The sequence below is a fragment of the Mixophyes fleayi genome, chromosome 8 (genome assembly GCF_038048845.1).
Source record: "Mixophyes fleayi isolate aMixFle1 chromosome 8, aMixFle1.hap1, whole genome shotgun sequence".
In the NCBI taxonomy this organism is placed as follows: Eukaryota; Metazoa; Chordata; class Amphibia; order Anura; family Limnodynastidae; genus Mixophyes; species Mixophyes fleayi.
In genome coordinates, this window is record NC_134409.1 from 22,814,520 (window position 1) to 22,831,923 (window position 17,404).

General features: G+C 39.5%; 1 protein-coding gene across 3 annotated transcripts; it reads left to right on the plus strand.

Annotated features, from left to right (window-relative positions):
• The first annotated feature begins 1,078 nt into the window (after positions 1-1,078).
• On the plus strand, positions 1,079-16,630 carry BTF3L4 (basic transcription factor 3 like 4). 3 transcript variants are annotated; one of them, XM_075182086.1, is made up of 6 exons: positions 1,079-1,100; positions 6,656-6,716; positions 8,086-8,199; positions 8,892-9,093; positions 14,313-14,372; positions 14,860-16,630. In XM_075182086.1, exons 2-6 carry the CDS (start codon positions 6,663-6,665, stop codon positions 14,904-14,906), a joined length of 477 nt encoding a protein of 158 aa, XP_075038187.1. In that variant the 5' UTR covers positions 1,079-1,100; positions 6,656-6,662; the 3' UTR covers positions 14,907-16,630. The 3 variants fall into 3 exon arrangements, with proteins under 3 accessions (XP_075038187.1, XP_075038188.1, XP_075038189.1); XM_075182087.1 differs by lacking the exon at positions 1,079-1,100 and adding an exon at positions 3,790-3,874; XM_075182088.1 differs by lacking the exon at positions 1,079-1,100 and adding an exon at positions 3,807-3,869.
• The last annotated feature ends 774 nt before the right edge of the window (positions 16,631-17,404 follow it).

The window sequence follows — 17,404 nt, forward strand, 5'->3', positions numbered from 1 at the left end:
CTAGGGCTACATAAATATTAAATACAAAAATGTGGTGTGACAAAATGCATCCTGATAATCATGAGAATGCAGCCTGTCCGTTCACTAGTAAGTAGTGTAATCACTCTGTGCCTTGTGCCTCAGTAATATCCTAGTGAATTGATTATATTCTGATGGATACTGGTTATTCATAACCATGTATACTGTATCCATGTAGCCATGGATACCTGTTATTCTAGCCATGTAGGCAACGGGTACTTTTAACAGGAACTAAGTCTATACATTATTTTGATGGATCTTACCATCTCTTTGGATGATAGAACAGATTTTACCAAAAAGATACCCTTTGCACATTGCCATAATACTGCTAAACCCACTGGGCAGGGAAGAGCCCTTGGTGGGTGGCTGGTCCTGCAGAAGAATGTAGCTGGTCAATATTCACTTAAGACGGAATGATCAGACAATGTTTAGGATCTCAATAAAAGAATCAGAAACCTTGATTAGCCGGACGCCTGAGATCAAGGATCATAGGTCCAGAGATCAGAGCAGTAATGTTAGTGAAATAAAACACTGCTCTGATGAATTGAAAGCAGTCACTATTATTCTGAAAGGGTAATTACATGTCTTACAATTGATTTATCTTCACAAGTAGTACTTGTATAATTACAGCACAGGCTTGTCAAGGCGAGAATCTTGCACAGCACAATTGTGAAATGTTATTTTGCAATGTATTCAAGACTAAAAAAACATATCTGCAAGTACATTACAATGATTCCCGACCATGGCCTTATTTGTGAGGAGTTTGTATGTTCTCCCCGTGTTTGAGTGGGTTTCCTCCGGGTGCTCCGGTTTCCTCCCACACTCCAAAAACATCCTAGTAGGTTAGTTGGCTGCTATCAAATTGACAGTAGTCTATGTGTATGTTAGGGAATTTAGACTGTAAGCCCCAATAGGGCAGGGACTGAAGTGAGTTCTCTGTACAGCGCTGCGGAATTAGTGGTGCTATATAAATAAATGGTGATGATGATTATATACCTTCATGAGAAGTATTGTGGATCATCAGGGAGTGGGGGCAATCCCCTATGTCTACTGCTGTCTGCAGATAGATCTCCAGAACACAGGTACGTAATGTTTAACTTTTGGATTTCCAGTTATAGGTGGAATTAGCCTTTAGTATGTGTGCACCACAATACTGATACTTCAGCATCCAACACTTCTAAGTTATTTTTATTGAGAAAATACTAAGTAGCGTAAAGAAATAAATTCAATGGAAAAAATGTATGAACATAATTTTATATATCTTCCTATGTAAGTTTTAAATGATTCTCACATCACTACTCTGCTATTGAACATCTTGCCTCTTATACTATTCTCAGGGGTATATTTACTAAGCTGCGGGTTTGAAAAAGTGGAAATGTTGCCAATAGCAACCAATCAGATTCTAGTTATCATTTATTTAGTACATTCTACAAAATGACAGCTAGAATCTGATTGGTTGCTATTGGCAAAATCTCCCCTTTTCAAACCCGCAGTTTAGTAAATATACCTCTCAGTCTTTGTCTTATATATCCTATATGCCTCTATTCCCCTCCTCACCTCCTAACACTGCCCTGTTTTATGCAGCCATATCCTCACTAACAGAATCACGTGTGGACAGGTCACTGTCTCCTACAGAAGCAGTACACTCATATTCTGCACTGCTGTAAACATGTCATTAATCTTACTGGCTAATAATCTGGTAACATTTCAATTGAGCAGATAAAAACGGAAAACAATAAGATGACAAACACTAAATCAAATACTTATTTTAAAATTAAATTAACATAAAACCATATATATGCTCCCTCCCTCTAGAACAGTGGTGTCCAAACTCCGTCCTCAATGGCTACCAACAGTTCATGTTTTCAGGATTTCTTTAATCATGTATAGGTGAGTTAATCTATTTAGCTGGGGCAGTAATTATCCCACCTGTTTCTACAGACAGAAATCCAGAAAACATGACCTGTTGGTAGCCATTGAGGACTGAGATTGGACCACCTGTGCTCTAGAATGTAAGCTCTCACAAGCAGCATCCTCACTACCCTAGGTCACATGTTTGTTTACAATGATGTCATGGCTGATGCTGAATTTTTTGCTGTTTGTTTACTCACACACTCACATGGAATTCGTACCTCTATCCGTGCTAGCATTATTTTTGTGAGCACATGGCTTTCTATGTTATAATGCTTAATTGTATTCGTGAATCTGTTATTATGTTTATTGTATTCATGTCATATCTGTACGATTGTCCTGTGCTACAGAGTTTGTGGTGCTCTACAAATAAACAACCAAGGCACGCCCACCTCAGTAAAAACCGAGTGGCAGTGGTATGGTGACGTGAATTGTGTCATGACGCCCCTGCCTCTCAGTGTTTACTGAGGTGGATAGGACTTGATTATATCATTATCCTGGCCACTGGATAACACAAATTGTGTCCTGAAGCCCCCCCGTTTCCTAACTCATCTACATATCGTCTGTAAGCGTTGTAGTAAAAGTAGACTAAGTATTATATACAGCGGTGCAGAATTTGTGGCGCTATATAAATAGCTGATGATGATTAAATGCCTAGTTAACACCTCACAAGGTAACTTGTCATGACTAAATCAATATATTAGGTCTTTAAAAAAAGTGGAAAAATGTGTAAATTAAAAAATTAAAATGCAGGAAGAAGAAAGCGAGATATGTGAATGAGTTCTTTGTACAGCGCTGCGGAATCAGTGGCGCTATATAAATAAATGGTGATTATGATGATATATGTTTCAATATATTCTCAAAGAAAGCCATTCAATATATAACTAATTTGAATACAATAGAAACACAATCCTTTATTATATTTTAATAAAACTTAACTGTAAAGTAAGCAGTCACCCCAGCTATTGCAAGTCAAAGTCTGTGGTTGCTGGAACTTGTAGTTCATCACCAGATGAGTGACACAGGATATTACTTATAAGGACTCCTGGAGTTAGGGGATAGTAACTATGGGACCCTGTGTTGCTGGGGCTTGTAGTTCATCACCAGATGAGTGACATGGGATATTACATATAAAGACTCATGGAGTATGGGATAATAACTAAGGAACCCTTTGTTGCTGGGAATTGCAGTTCATCACTATCATCATCATCTATTTATAATTCTGCAGTGCTGTACAGAGAACTCACTCACATCAGTCCCTGCTCCATTGGAGCTTACAGTCTAAATTCCCTAACATACACATACACAGACCGAGAGAGACTAAGAGCAATTTAATAGCAGCCAATTAACCTACCAGTATGTTTTTGGAGTGTGGGAGGAAACCGGAGCACCCGGAGGAAAGAAACCCACGCAAACACAGGAAGAACATACAAACTGCACACCAGATGAGTGACATAGGATATTACATGTAAGGTCTCATGATGGAGTGCAGGATAATAACCATGGAACCCTGTGTTGCTGGAACTTGTAGTTCACCACCAGATGAGTGACATAGGATATTACATATTAGAACTCATGATGAAGTGAGGAATAATAACTATGGAACCCTGTGTTGCTGGGACTTGTAGTTCATCACCAGATCACTAACATGGCATATTACATATAAGGACTCATAGAATGCAGGATAATAACTATGAGACCCCGTATTGCTGGGACTTGTAGTTCACCACCAGATGAGTGATATAGGATATTACATATAAGGACTCATGCGCAGTATAATAACTATGGGACCCTGGGTTGCTGGGACACAATGCAGCCAAGCGTCGTGACGTCACCGCGACTCCATTAAGCCCCGCCTCCAGCGTGCGTCACTCCGTTACGTTCCGCCCATCATCTAGTGTCGCCATCTTGTTCACCTCGTGTAGAAGCGGAGCTGTACGGTAAGGTGAGTGTGTCTGTGGTGTGCGGGGTTCTCCATCATCCCGGGCTGCTCCCTGGTTCCCCTCCGAGCTGGCTGTACGTGGACGTTCTCCTCAGCTTCGGCCTACACAGCCGGGGGGAGCACTAGCGGGGGGGCCGGGGAGGGCCTGTGCTCCGCCAGTGTGCTCTGTCGGTTCATGCTCCTGTAGACTCCGGACACCTGCCGGTTACCAGAGCCTGTGCAGCCCCCCTATACCCTGACCTCTCACTGCCTGGGGGAGCGCTAGCAGGGGGACCTGGGAGGGCCTGTGCTCCGCCAGTGTGCTCTCTGGTTCATGCTCCTGTAGACTCCGGACACCTGCCGGTTACCAGAGCCTGTGCAGCCCCCTCCATACCCTGACCTCTCACTGCCTGGGACTTGTAGTTCTACATGGACTGGAGAGGGCCAGGTTACACTGGGTCTATAGCTGCTGCTCCTCTTCCCCTGGGTGCATGTGCTGCTGGCATTTCGCACTTCCTTAAAATTAAATTACATATTGCCCCCACCGTTCTAATTTCTCTTATACACTGTTAAACCTCCATAGTTTATCTTAAAGTTGTGGTAGGAGTCCTGATGGTTTTAAATAGGTGTGGGCATGTAGTACATTGCAGTTTGAATTGCAAATGCAGATATTGGGGTAAGTTGCATTAACCTTTAAATAAATTCAATATTTCTTATGTGGGTTGCATGCACTTTGCTAATGCTACCCACATTACCTGCTTTTGGCCCTTAATGTTCAGTTTGGCATATGTAATGTAGAAAGGTCTGGGAAGCGATAAGGGGCAGGTCAACTGGATCTATATATTGTGAAGTAGCATGGCCTACACTGATATACATCTAGTAGTGTATGTGTATAGTCTGCAATTATTGAGTAAGGAGAAAAATATGAGCGACTTAAAATGTAGATGTTTAAGAGTCTGACACACCCTGAGTCTTTTTTTTATTAATGGAGCTTAAAAAAAAAAAGCATTACAGATTAAGCTGACTGTACAGAGCTATGTGCCTAGGTTGACAATCATTTGTCTCAAAATGGCTGCAAAATGTTTATTCTGTCAAACACCTAAAACATGTAGGTATATTCCAAAACTTTAGAAATGGAGAAACAGTGCCACCTGATATACTCCAGTTAAAGGATAGCTTTTACCTTAATTGGCTAATAAATGTGGTATGCAAATGTGTGTATAGGTCAGGTGGTCAAATCTTTGATTTGGCCATACTCCTACTTAGATGTGTGTGGTTATATCTGGAAGCCACAGACTGAACTGCTGCATCTGATGAAACTACGTTGTCATTCAACTGTACCTACGGTGTGTCCTATTTGACGTCTGGCTCTGAAACCAAACAAATGTAGATGAGGATTTGTGGTATCTTTGTGCCCATATAGTTCAGCCAACCTTTAAAATCTGTCTGGGGGTCACCTGCATCATTGCACTGTAAATGGGCCACATCTGAGGAATCAAAGTACAGCCATCCATCTTAATTCCTTTAGATTTGATTTTCCCATAAGGTCAAATAGCAGATTTTTGGGGAATGGCATAGGCTACATTATATATCTCATGTGTACATTGTAAACCCAAGATATTTCACAGTAAACTTTCCAGTCATCCTATTGCATTATGTGGCCATGATGTGGTTGTAAATTTTGAAGCAAAAAAGTGTTTGACTTTTTAAATAGTTTTCTTAGTTACTTTGTGCTTAGCTCCCCCGTTAAAATTAGTGACCATCTGCTGACCGTAGCTATTGAAAAATGCTGATACGCATGTTTCATTTTCATCTGCACTCCATGAAGTCCTACAAAAGGCTATTCACTCTTTTTTTTGTCCTTGCTACACAACTTTCCAGCATTTAAAGTGTAAAGAAAATTGTTACACTGTATTGGAAAGCAATTGGCAAGAAAACAGGTAATACCTGAACATTATTAAACTTATAATAGTTAAAAGTTTTTAATCATTCTGTGAGCAAATTACTTTGGGTGTGCTTGTTTGAGCACTGACTCTCCAGTGGATTTCACCTTCTCTCTACACTCCTTTTTTTGTTTTTTTTGCTTCACATTTACCTTCTTTAGATCACAATCTCAAATGTATGTTTCGCTATTATGTCGTACTGTTAAGCACTGCATAATGTGTTGGTGTTTTATAAATATTCGGCAATAATCCCATGAACAGTTGTTCAGTTTCTTACATAAGTGTTGTAAGTGTATTATTAAAGCTTAAATAATTAACACTGCGCTATTAAACTGCCCTAGTACCTGGGAAACCTCATGAAAAGGAGTTTTAGCACGTCATGATATTCTGTATCTGTCAACAGTAGATGGGCTGCCATCCCCCCTCTTTCACTACTTGATCCTGTGTGCTGTAATTAATAATAATCACTGAGCCTAAGTGTATTAAATGTCAATAAAAAACACAGCACTTTGACTAAGCTGCCATAGCATCAACATCTTTTTGATTAAAATGAGTTTTGATGGAAATATTCTAGCAAGTGAAATCCAAAGTATTTTCACTCTTTCATAGCTGCTGCATTATCTTGGCGCTACAATTTAGAGCTAATTGGGACAATAATAAATTAAAATTATTTATATTCATTAAACTTTTCCTGCTCTGATACACTAATTTGTGAGAGAATCACAATGGCTGTTAAGGGATTTAGATTACTAACTTCTGTCTCACAATAAAATAGTATAACTGACGCTGATGGTAGGTTATTAATGCCAAACTTATGTAGCACTTGCTTTATAGAAGTCTTTGATCACAATTTTTGTTCCAGGTCCACGATGAATCAGGAAAAACTAGCAAAACTTCAGGCTCAGGTCCGGATAGGTGGCAAGGTTAGTAGTTTAAATAATAAAAAAAAGCAACTTGTTTTTGCTTATTTTTTATTCTGGGAACTTTGTCATTTAATGTGAATGAAAGAATCTGCCTAGAAAATATCCTGAAAGTGGAGGTTCATTTTAATTTATATTCCCTGGCCCCACTTCCCAACAAAAACTAATTTCTGACCTGGTTTGTGGTTGACCAAAAAAAGATAGGCACATCTGTTTTGTACCCGCAGCAACCCCAACCTCATCCAAATGCATGCCAACATTTTGATAACGGAAGATGTTGGGGAATTTTGCAAGCAGGCAGCAGTTGCTTATCAGTTTCCCACAGTCTTGCTGTTAATCACAAAACTGGGAGCCTAATTCTATTAAGAGTGCAATGCAGAGTGCTAAAAATACTCTTCTCTGGTAGCTGGACAGTCTTATTTACTCAATGGATGCCGATCTCGAAATGTGGTTCAGTTTCGTGCATTATCGTAATAAGTAGTGTACATGGTGTCTTTGATGCTTGAAGGGAAATGGCTAAGTGGTTAGCACTTCTGCCTCACAGCGCTGGGGTCTTGAGTTCAATTCCTGACCATGGCCTTATCTGTGTGGAGTTTGTATGTTCTCCCTGCATTTGCATGGGTTTCCTCTGGATGCTCTGGTTTCCTCCCACACTCCAAAAACATACTGGTAGGTTAATTGGCTGCTATCAAAATTGACCCCAGTCTCTCTCTGTGTATGTTATGGAATTTAGACTGTAAGCTCCAATGGGGCAGGGACTGATGTGAATGAGTTCTCTGTACAGCGCTGCGGAATCAGTGGTGCTATATAAATAAATGGTGATGATATGTTCATGTGAGACCAATAAAAAAACACTGCACTTCATTTGCTAAAAATGTTGTGTAATTGTGCCAGAAATAGGAGTATTTGGTACATGGGCATCCTAAAGCGATGATATACTGACATGCACACTCAGCAGAATATGGAAGTGGAGTGGGGAGTGCTGTTAAAATGCTTTGACAATAAAATTGCTGTGTTGACAGCTCACTCATGTTACATTGAGTCATCACCTTAATAAACTTAACCCCCAACCTATTCACCTGTGGAAGCTCCAAGTCATCTAATGTTCATGTAGACTATTTTCACATAATGCCTGGGTGTTTCCAGTGCTGTTTCTCTCTGCAATCTTTTCAGAGTGGTTGGTATATACTTCCTCTGTGCTGCCCAGGTACCATCCACGCCATAATGGATTGTCGATGAGAGAACATTAGCTTCAAGCTGATAAGCAACCTCAAATGTGGCCAGGCTTCTACATGGATGGTGACATCCTTTAATAAATTTGTCTATTATTCACCTGTGAAAAACTTCCAACTGTTTTTGTGCTGCCTTCTAGGGCACAGCTCGCAGAAAGAAGAAGGTTGTACATAGAACAGCAACAGCAGATGACAAGAAACTTCAGAGCTCGCTCAAGAAACTGGCAGTAAATAACATTGCTGGCATAGAAGAGGTACGTTTAAACAATCAGGTTATTTATGAGCTAAAATGTAAAACGGCTTTATTTCATAGTATCGGGTATAAAAGTAAGGGGGAGTGTGCTACTCCTCTGCTGAATAAGGAAATATAGTGTGCTATTTATATCCCAGGCAAAGTAGTTCCCTTCTGGCACTGATATCAACCTTCATTGGTTAAAGAACCCAAGGGAGATCCCTATCTAATTGCATCTGAATCCTTACACATCCCTGAGATACTAGTGGCTTTTAAACCATTTGTGTCATCCTTTGATAATGGATGAAGATGAAATATAGTTTTTGTTTTTTTTCCTCCCTCAATGTATTTATAATAGAGAATTTGCACGTATGAAAATTGTGGTCCAGAATTAAGTTGCCTCCCGACTAAAACTACTGAGCGGTCTATACGAATAGGCAACACTGTATTTTTCATGCTTTTATTTAAAGGATGGTAAGACTTCCGTAGCATGAATTGTGTGGTTGTGTAGACTTGTTTGCAGGCACTTTGTAACCTTTCCTAAGTAAAAGCCATTGGTTATCAACCTTAAGTCACTATTGTACCAAATTAAGACTATTTGTTTATGTTGTTTTTCTCTTATTTGTTATTTATTTCGCCAATGTTATCTAATTGTTATAAGCAGATTGATGGTTTGAATGCATTTATTGTACACCCTTTGGCTTTCTGCTACAGGTCAATATGATTAAAGATGACGGCACAGTTATCCACTTCAATAACCCTAAAGTTCAAGCATCCCTCTCTGCCAACACATTCGCAATCACCGGCCATGCAGAAGTCAAGCAGATCACAGAAATGCTCCCCGGAATCCTAAGTCAGCTGGGGGCTGACAGTCTAACAAGTCTCCGCAAGCTAGCTGAACAGTTCCCCAGGCAGGGTAAGAGTCCCATGTGTTTCAGTGCTATAAGAGCTGTATATTATATTTTATTTTGTATTAGGCTGCAGATGTAGTGATGTAAGAAGCATTGTGTTGATCCCCACTCTACACCTTTCTCTAAGCATACACCTAGATATTATAGGGATTATTGCTAAAAGAAAACAGTAATTGTAAAACCTGGTGACTGTTAAAATAGCCAAATACATTGTAGTCACTTGTTTGAGATGTGGAATGAAATTTCCTCTTTGGACTCACTGGCAGCTCTAAGTAATGGGTTAACGCCCTACTCTGCTGAGCATAGATGGGGAAAGAAAAAACTGTGACTATATAATGTGATTCCTCCTCTTAGTTCACACCTTGAATTGCTAAGGGAACACTACAGCCAGTGCAGCTATTTAGATAGCTATTACACTGGATGAAAAAGGTTTTTAACCAAGTTTTATACTCCCCAATACGTTAGAGAAGATAAACCACCTTGGATATAGATGGTTTATCGGGACCCCCTTGGCTTATGTATTGAGGGATTCTGTGAAAAAATTAGATTGGTCCTGAGCATGGGGAAATAGAGTACCCAGTTTGTTTAATGCAGATGTGGTTGAAATATTACTTAAACAGATTAAGTAATGGGATTTCAACATTTACCAGCCACAGCTACATTACAAGTCATAGCAAACAGTGTTTCGTGTTTTGTTTTTTTTGTACATATGGTCATAAGGATATTATAAAATTGAACATCCAGAGAGGCATCAGATAAATCCTAATAGAACTTAAACAATGCTTTTTTAAAATAATGAGGTGGAAAATGGGATTTTATTACTAAAGTTGATGCGTTGGTAGCTAATCTATCAGCAAAACAAAAAAAAACTAGCATTCCACTGGTGGATGGACGCCACTTAAGATTCCACGGATAGGAGTATGTATTCCATGCTGCAGAAAGTTACTGAAGGAATAATACCCCATATACCACAAGACATGATTAGACCAGTGCTCTTATGCCGGACGTTAGGAGTACAAAGAAGATATCATCCTGGTGAGCGATATTTCAGACAGGTTGGAACTGATGTGCCTAGGCCGTCCTTTTGTGGTTCTAGTGCAGAGAAGGAAGATTAGTCCAGTTAATCCCCAATGATTCAGAAGGGGATTCAATTCCCAAGTCTGTAGTAGGGACAGAATAACAGTGTTTACAGACTCTAATATATTTATAAGATCCAGGACTCTTGTATCTGTGGTGCACGGACAAGCATTAAGCAACATCTTACAAACTGTCTTGGGAAAACAAGTGATTTCATTAGTCCTGGCCAATTGGAGAGGAATAGGTTTTTAATCCAAACGTTTTCTGATACAGAAACATGTGGGAGACTTCAGGATAGTACTAGCTTTAATACAAGAAAACGCAATGCGGAGGCTGGCCAGACTTTTAAATATTAAAGTGCCAGCACAGTAAAAATAAAATAAATATACTTTATTATCAGTATAATCTATTTATACCAACCTATTTTCAGTAGATAAAACATTACACAGAGAAACCGTGTGATACATTGGTTAATAGAAATCCAGAAACACTTACTATGTGAGCATTCTCGGAATGTTAATGAAATTGCAAACAGCATAAAGTGATTATCAATATGGCACTTTAATATTTAAAAGTTTGTCCATCCTTCTCCTTGTGGTGGATTTTTTTTTTTTTATGTATTAAAGTATTGTCAAGGCAAGGACACGCACTATTCCCTGAAGTAGCGAAGCTGGTCCAATATTTTGGATGAATTCGTTTAAACTTTGATAATTATGGAGTGTGCCATTAGGAAATCTTTTTTGGTTTTCACATAGAACCAGATTTATGAAAGTTTATCAAATTTATCCAAGTATAGTACTTTCATATGGAAACAGTGAATTCGGTAGAGGTGTATCATTTTCTAGCATCCATAGATCGGCAAAATGCCTACATACATATTCCAGTAATGTTCAGAGATTAGCGGTTTCTCAGATTTTATGTTCTAGGCTGACCCTTTCCATTCACATGCATACTGTTTGGACTTTCAGCATCCTCAAGAATAATCGCCGTGGTATTAATGGCATCATTAAGAAATCGGGGGATCATGGTCTGGCCTTATCTGGATGATATTTTGGTGATAGGAGATACACAGGAAATATCTCAAATAACATACCTAGTAATCTATTTCCTACAGTGTCACGGATGGATTATAAACCAAAAGAAACGTCATTTAATACCATCACAGCAGTTATAGTTCCTAGGTCTATGTATAGACACAGCAGAGGACAGTCTATTTCAAAGGAAAGAATGGACAAGATAGAACGGTTGATTACTTTCTAGGTCAACGAAAGCCTTGAATAAGAGATTGTCTTGGTCTTGGAAGTATGTTTACATCCACAACAGGTGTTATACCGTGGGCAAGGTGGCAAATAAGAACCGTGATGTTAGAATTACTCAAATAATGGGATCGCAGACAATAGTATTTAGATCAAGAGAACCATATAACAGAGGCAGTCGGTCTCTTATCTGGAGGAGAATTCAAGGAACAGTCATCTCTGAATGGATTATGCTCCATTGGCTAGGGGGTACATCTGGGCTTATACAGTACAAGGTACCTGGAGTCGATGCGAAAGACTGATACGTATACATGTCCTGCCTGGGAACACTTATCAGTTTGGAAATCAATTATTAACTTCCAACTTGTCTTGCATCATACAAATCTCAAGGTGTTCGCACAACCAGACCAGTAACATTCATAAACGTCTTTCATAATAACCGTACTTCTGATAACTCCATAACACTGTTCATGGTCTGGGCAGAGAGCAACAGAAGTTCTCTCTCTGACTTTCATGAAACTGGCAAAAACAATATAGTGGCAGAATATTAAAGCTGTTATCAAGCTCTCCCAGGAGAGCTGTGAATGAAGAGGTGTTTCTGCTATTGATATAGGGGGTTTAGTCTACCTCAAATAGATGGTCAGAATACCAGTCTTTCTCCTGTCAGAGATTCCAGATCAGATGGGATTGATGCTCTGGAAAGAACCTGGGAATGTTTAGCATACATGTTTACACTGTTTCCTCTCATCCCATGATGCTTCTAGAGTCACCATGGCCTCTACCATTACATCCTGATCTCCTGCACCAGGGACCAGTGTTGCATCCGAACCCCAAGTACTGTTGTCTTGAGGGTGAAAATTCTGTGGCCTTTGTTCAGGAGTCTCTAATCACGTAATTAGTCTTCATTCCAGCTAGGAAACCGCATTCTTCACTTTTGCCAAATATTTATTGAGTACTGGATTTTCTACAGCAAGGCTTAAACAAGATTCTTTCACTGAACACTCTAAGGGGCATATTCAATTAGCTTTCGGATTCGCGGTAACGCGCTTTACCGCGAAAAGTGCGCGTTCTTGCGTGTATTACGGTACCGCATTAACGCGGATTTTTGTACGCAACCCTATGGGCTGCGAACGAAAATCCACGTTATTGCGGTAACGTGTATTACGTTTCGCGGCTGTTCCGGCGCGTTACCGCGAATCCGAAAGCTAATTGAATATGCCCCTAAGGGGCATATTCAATTCCGTTCCGATTCGCAGGATCGCGCCGGAACGGCCGCGAACCTAATCCGCGGTACCGCAATAACTTGGGTACGAAAATCCGCGTTATTGCCATACCGTATTACCGGCAGTAGTGCGCATTTTCCATGGTAACGCGCGTTACCGCGGATCGGCTACTAGATTAACAATGGAAGACTAAATTTCTTGTAAGCAGTCAATAGAATCCAGCCTTGTATTAGACCATGTCCTTGACTCATCAAGTCTTTTTGAACATTTGCAAGCAACTGCTCTCAAGTGGCTTCCTGTTTAAATATTATTCCTGGTGGCAGTAACTTCTGCCAGACAACCAAAAAATAAAATCTTCCAGATACAAGAATACAAAGAACAAATCTTTAAGGTTTGTTTTTTTTTCTTTGCCTACGGTTGTGTCTGAATTTCATATAAATTGGTAACTGACATTACCAGCTTTTTGCACACAAGCCAAAAATGTAAAGCAAAGTCTTTGTACACTAGACGTAGTGAGGGTAATGTCCATATGTTTGCGTAGAACAAAGAAACTGAGAAATACTGACTGATCAGCTCTTAACTTCTGGAGTATGACTAAGGCATGCCCCATGGAAAGAATGTACAGTTGCAAGATGGATCATAGGTCATCATACAGGCATATAAGGGGAAAGATCTTGAGGTGTCCAAGATTATATTTTTCAGAAACCGGTTGGGAAGTTACTGAAATGCTGAGAATGACGGGGCGTCGCATTATATACCCTCGGTTGTTTTATATTCTGTTTTTTGCTCATCTGAGTAGGTTACCCCCATTAGGGCTGCCTATGGTGTTCTTCGGGGAAAACATAATTAACGGGGAAACTGGGCAAAGTAAACGGTTGCTTTAACACTTAAGGAAAGAAAAGGTAGAATATCATATCCTTCTACATCTAGAAGTTGTGTGTTTCAGGTTGCCTCACTGATAAATAAAACACTTATACAGCTGTCATACTGCCGCCCAGGCAATATCCCTGTTATTTGAACCCGGGATATTGATGGGGGGACAGAGGCTCCCCCGGAGTCAAAATCCTGGGTAGACCGTATTCAGTATGAACACGGGTCTGCCCGGGGGTCTGCTTGGCATCACTTTTTACTTTTACATTGTCTGGTGAGACCCGGGTTAAAAAGTTCAGGCTTCCCGGGAATTAACCCACCCCAGACCCGGGAACTAGATCTGGGACCATTCATACTGCACCTCGACCCAGGTCGTCTGGGCTTGCCCCGGCAAAAACCCGGGTTTTTGGTGCAGTATGAATGGGGTATAAATAACCTGAGCACACTCCAGCTTCACTTAGTATTTTTTAATAGCCGCACAGTGCTAAATCGGGCCAAAACAAGTATGTGGTGAAGTGAGACTTGTAATTTTAAAAATAACTAACAGCTGCAGAGGATTTCCATGCTCTCACCAGTAGCTATATTGATTCCTGGAGCATCTCTGTGGGCTTAAATGCAAATGGGACATAAACAGGACTCTGACAGCTGTCTGTAACCTGCATTCCATGTCTGTGCTTGTCAGCCGGTCCGGTTTCCTGTTGTGCCAGTTTGATTTGAACTCCCAAGTTTATATGATTATTTTAAAGCTTCTGCAACATAATTGTGGCTGATTGTGTTTTTCTTGTTTTTTTTTAATAGTATTGGACAGTAAGGTGCCTAAACCAGAGGACATAGAAGAGGAGGATGACGATGTCCCTGGTAAGTATCTCTGAAATATAGCTGCATAGTTGGTGTAAACGTAAATCATGTTTCCTTTCTGGAACACAAATTATGTTCTGCAAATGGCTGTGCTCTGGTTTTGCCTATATTTGACCAGGCAGTCAATATAAGTAGAATAGATGTTTCAGACACATCTAATGGTGTTCGTTTTGTCATCATGAGTAACATACAGTAGATGGCACTGTTTGTTAACATTTTATTTCCAAGCACAAGAGGTGCGTAGTCTCATAGGAATTATGTCTGTTGCTGCTGTGCTTGGCTTTAGTGTGTGTTATTACCACCCACTTTAAAGCTCTGGTATTGAGGGAAATACATTTTAGACCTTTTAACATTTGTGTCTGTTTCCATCTCCCAAGAACGAAGTCAGACTTAAGATCTAATGTCTGGTTGCCATTACTTACACTATGTTAGTTTAAAAAGATAAAATGTTCATTTTTTTTGTTTTTGTTTTTTTTTCTTCCCCCAGAACTTGTAGAGAACTTTGATGAAGCATCGAAAAATGAAGCAAATTGAGATTACGTATTGTAAACTCTTGGAAGATGACATGGACTTGATTTTAACAAAACAAAAAAAAAAAAAGAAAATCGGCTATGTGGTTCCCAAGTTTTACCATGAAACATCACATGTTAATAGTTCCATAATATAAATATTTTGTATTTTAACAATGCTACTGCAGCATTTTTCTTGCTGTTTCTTTTGCGTTTTGCACTTCCCTCCCAGGACTCGCCCTTACGGACGGTGAAAAATAATCTCAACACACATTTTTATTTTTTTTCCCCTCAACTGCTCTACAGAGCTATTTGAGCAGAAAGCCCCAGTAATCATTTATTTCCCACTCCCTTCTTTAAAAATAAAATACTTTAACATCAAAAACACTTTAAATTAAACTTTTTTTTTTTTTTTTCTCCTTTCAAAATCATAAGGCATTTTTAAAAGGGGCTCATTTGAGACAGGGAAAATGTGCTGACACCTCACACCGATGTGGATGGACATTTAAATTAAGATCCTGTGTTGCTTCAGAAGCGGAAGGAAGATGTTGCCTTTATTGTTTTGCTTTTTTTTTTTTTTTTTTTTTTCTTTTCAAGTAAAGCGTTGTGTACTGGTTAGCATTGTCCTAAAATATCAAACCATGTGATTTCAATTTTTTTTGAGTGCCGTTACTCATTATCTGAAAAGAGCTGTTTATATTAAAAGGAGAACAGTCTTTAAGATTGAAATTACAGTTGAATAAATAAAATGTTATAATATTTAATGTATACCCGTTTCCTGCAGATATGAGTGGCAGCGATTATTTGGGCTGTATATATGGGAACGCAGTCCATCAAATCTCTAGGAACTTGTACCCTCACAAGAGTAGGGGGCTTCATGCCTCGGTGACATTGAATTTACCTGGTGAATTAATAGGCTGCCAGTAGTGTGCTTGGGTGACCAGTGAACTTTAAAAGCCAATTCCATGCAAAAATATATATTTGTATTTAGGTGAAAATGTTAACACATGATGGCTTCCCGGGCTGCAATCCACCAATTCATTTTTAATCTCCTGATGCTTCCAAATGTCCAGCACAGGGGTTCTCTTCTGCTTGGGACGCTTTTCTGAAATGGATAGTGGGTTTGTTAAAGCCCCACAGATGGATTAAGGGACGTGCAGAATTGGAGTAGTGCAGGTTACAGGTTTTCTGGTTTTAACTTAAGTTTGTTCATCACCACCCAAAAACAAACATTTTGGGTAGAATTAGCCTTTATCTCATGACGGGTGATTTGTCACCCCTTTGGTTAGCATTTTTACTTAATGTTTTGCATATTAAACCAGGGTGTGTTCTCAAGTGCAGGGTCTTCAGAAACCGGGTCCATTTTGAACTATTATACTGGCTGCTGACTGTTTCCCTCACTTTCATAAAAGGCCGATGTCCTAGGAGGGGGAGCAGGTGTATAATAACAAGCAGTTGAAAAAAAAAAAAAGCATGTCTATAAGTAGTTTGTTGCATCATTTTGTGGAATTGTTAATTTATGCAGAAAGGTGATGGTGTGGCATTGTGGTGAGGACCAGTGTGAGGCAATGAATGTGTCTGGATTCTAAACACCTCTGTTTTACTACTGTTCTAAACTAAGGTGACCATACTATGGCTGATGATTTGTGTAACTAGTACATGTGATGGGCATCACTTCCAGAAACACATCATGGGAAGTCATTGTTCTATTATACCATGCTTTCTATAATAAACACAAGTTGCAATAAAGCGGTCATTTAATTTGACACAATGTTATGACAATTGGAATGTTTAATAATTCTAAACACAAGTGCTTGCTCAACCAGTCCGTTGCATACCCATCAGGCACTTTGGTGCGGTGTGTAATGTACAACCCAAATAAACCTTGTCGTGTACGTTTGCCAGCAAATATTAGGTTGGTTTTGGGTTTATTTTTGTTGGTGGGGTCGTCTCCTTAGATGAGTTTCAAGTCTGTTCTTGGCACTTATACTGGTTTCTTACATTCTAAACAAAGTATTGAATATTATGCTTTCTAGTGTGTGTGTAGCTATATATTTCAGGGTGTTTTTCTAGATGATGTTTGATGTGTCTTCCACACACATACAGAGCTTACATGCTCTGTGTGTTAACCAAGAAAGTCTACTTCTCACAATAACTTACTTAAAAGTGCAGCTATTACCTCCCACATCCAAAGATAGTAGTGTAGGGTGAGGAAGCAGACACATGATATAAGCAACTCAGAAATCAAGCAAGTCTATAACAGCTTGGCATGGTCCCTCACTATTTTTATATTGCAGTATTCCGTCAGAATATTAACATTTATATAAAGCCACCATATTAGGTAGGGTGGGGTATGTTTCTCCGTCTGCAATAAAGAGACAAAAGTTAGATGGACCTAAAAAATCCGTTAACTGCAAGGATGAAATATATTGCTATACAAGTTAAATACAACATTCCCTGCATGCTCCATCCTGTCGACGGAAAAATCAGTCTTTGTCACTAGGACAAATTTGTCTGGTCTAA